Below are 3065 nucleotides of genomic sequence, written 5' to 3' on the forward strand. Positions count from 1 at the left end.
TATGGTGTTACATGTTTACTATGGTGTTACATGTATATGAATACTAAGCATTCAAACCTTTCATGCACAATACTGCTTTCCTTATGTAGGTCTTTGCGACCGGAGCCACGTCGGCTCAAAAGTGACCCTTACCTTTTAAAATATCTATGCATTTAAGAAATATCTATGTATTTAAAGAGTGTAGAATTCATAAACTCCGTTGACTTGGGGATTGTACAACGAATATCGTTCTCTGTAATAGTTCTTCTCACACTCTGACTCAAACTAAAGAATCTTCAAGAAAATATGCCGAGCGATTATTCATCATCGGGTAATGTTTTTAACAACCTGAAAGCCCGAGAATTGATCGGGAAAACTAAGGCTTTGCTCCCAAATACATTTCCGGAATATCATCTACAAGCATTCAAGAACCCTCCGCAGGCCTCCTCTGTAAGCGACATTGTGATAGCCGCCGACATTATATTTGTTCTCCACGGTAAACATGATCTTATTCCATATCTACGATATGCAGATGGAGAAATCGCACCTCTTACTGACGATAATGGGAGCCCTGTAATAATGCGTTCTCCAGATATAGTGGACTTTGTCTGCTACAATAATTATAATGATTCATTGTTAATTGTTGTTGGTGGGTATGCTCCTAAAATTTTCAAGAGTATTCCAATTTCATTGATAATAGCAGGACAAACTACAGCATATACAAGGCATTTCCCCTCGGATTCAATATATTGTTGCGATTTTGATATTCGAAATTGCAGGGGAATGATTTATAATAAACAGGAAAAACTATTCACAATTTTCGAATTGAAAGAGCACAAGAAGTTGTTTACCATACCAGATGAGAGTGGCACTGCTTATTTACATTTTAAGTTTTTATCTCCTTGTAATAACGAAATGGTGATGTATGATTATAATGTTTCGAGTGAAATATCATTCAAAATTTATTCTAAGTTCGATGGGAGACTCCGCAAACAAAGTTCTCTCAGTTCGTATCCTCAATATTACGTTGAGTTCATTGCACTGTGTGGCAGGGATACGCTACTTTTGCAACAAATGCAAATGACAATGCAAATCATCAATATAGCTTCTGAAAGCTCTGTAGTTATAAAAACAACAGAAATTCAAGTACAGTGTTGCCCATACTATCTCGATAAAAGAGAGCAGTTTCTATGTTATACGATAAGTAACAGCCTTCACGTTTGTAATCTACAAGGGGATATTTTGTTCACATTCCAAGAAATCCAACTATCTTGTAGTCTTTTTAACGGTCCTTACATTACCAGGGCACAAGATATTTTGATTTGTACTAATGATAACCATAGTAGTACTATCGATGTTTTGAACATTGTTACAGGAGAACGCCTGGTAAAGGTTGCAACAGATAATTCACACAGTTCCGAAATCAGAGAAGCCGCATTGAGATGTACAAGTGCATTGGCATATGACGAAAGGACTCGTGAAATTTTCACCGGCAATATTTTTGGAATTTGTTGCCAGTGGTCGAACAGAATCCTATAAGATATTGGAGAGCGATCACTACACACTTATTAGCATGCTTAATTTTTAACCTAGCAAGAATGAAAAAATAGCAATCAAATTACATTATTCCATTTTTTTTTCTCGAAAGTTAGGATAAATTTTATTAGTATAAATATGATAGAAATATAAAAATTTTATAATTGCACTTTTATAAAAAAAAAAAAAAATTTATTATTATGTAATTAGATGTTATAAATTTGAATTAATATTTTTTTTAATTTTAAACTAAATTGAAATTTGTTAAATAGATAATTCTAAAACTTTTCTGTAATTTCAAATAATTATAAATATTAAAATATGATAGATAGAAATTACTAAGAATAAATATATTTTTGGGATAATAAAATTAAAATTTATTTATCTATTATACTAAATATATGTTTAAGCTTAATGAAAAATATCTAACAATGGAATTATTTATTGCTGATTGGCAAGGAAAAATCATGAAGAGTTGTCCAAAAAAAGTAAACACACTTTAATTTTCAATTATTTCTAATATGACATTTATAAAGTGGAGAAGAACAATGGACTTAAGAAGCTTATGTTAGACAAATAGCTAGCTATATTGATGAATAGATAGAATAAATCATATTTCTTGACTGTTGTCTCAATAAGTGATGAAGTGAACCACAAAGGTTCTCATTACAAATTCTTATGTTTCTTTAAAGAAGTTAAAACAATTATGTGAATTAAAATTAGAATTAGAGCTAGTGTTTAATTTAGAGTTAAAAGATGATGACCCATGGTCTTGGTTTTTTAATGTCAAAGTTATCATGTATGAAATAATAGGAAATTGGATTGAAGATTTATCTTCCACTTATAGCCATCATTATGGTGCTCTACCCATCATAATCTCACTATATTGAATGCTTGTAAGTTAGGTCTGGTAGTAGTGAGGTAGATGAGACTTCCAACAGCAAATGAAATGTCTGGTCTGGTAGTAGTGAGGTAGATGAGACTTCCTACAAGTTGTCTATACTTTGTTGCATCCTCAAATTCCTTTCCTTCAATAGATGTGAGCTTTAAGTTTTGTTCCATTGGAGTAGTAAGAGGATTGCACTCTGTTATGCCAAATGTGTTTAACAAATCTCCAATGTATTTCTTTTGAGAAAGAAATATGGACTTTGGATGTTGGGTTACTTCAATGCCAGATAGTAATGAACATAACCCAAATCAGTCATTTCAAAACTTTTCCTCAATTCCTTCTTTATGGATGCCATGTAGCTGTCATTGTTCCCTGTCATTAAAAGATCATCTACATATACCACAAGATATACAACTGTTTTGCCAACTTTCTTGGCGAATAAAGTTGCATCATCAAGATCAAAGTGATTGAAGTTGAGTTTCAGAAGATGCTCAGTTAGTTTTTCATACTAGGCTCGTGGTGCTTTTTTGAGGCCATACAAGGACTTCACAAGTTTGCATAACTTATGTTCATGTCCTTTCACAGCAAATCCTTCAGGCTGGGACATAAAAACATTCTCTTTTAGATCTCCATTCAAGAAGGCAGTTTTTACATCCATTTG

At 32.6% G+C, this 3065-nt stretch overlaps 1 protein-coding gene across 1 annotated transcript; it reads left to right on the forward strand.

The window, feature by feature from the left end:
- The first annotated feature begins 285 nt into the window (after nt 1-285).
- LOC149267206 (uncharacterized) lies at nt 286-1518 on the forward strand. The gene has a single exon (XM_089410487.1). The coding sequence runs from the start codon at nt 286-288 to the stop codon at nt 1516-1518; it is 1233 nt and encodes a 410-aa protein (XP_089266613.1).
- Nucleotides 1519-3065: the final 1547 nt, after the last annotated feature.

This window comes from Pinus tabuliformis, chromosome 6 (genome assembly GCF_031772625.1).
Source record: "Pinus tabuliformis cultivar Carrire ecotype Pingquan chromosome 6, CPIR1, whole genome shotgun sequence".
Lineage (NCBI taxonomy): Eukaryota > Viridiplantae > Streptophyta > Pinopsida > Pinales > Pinaceae > Pinus > Pinus tabuliformis.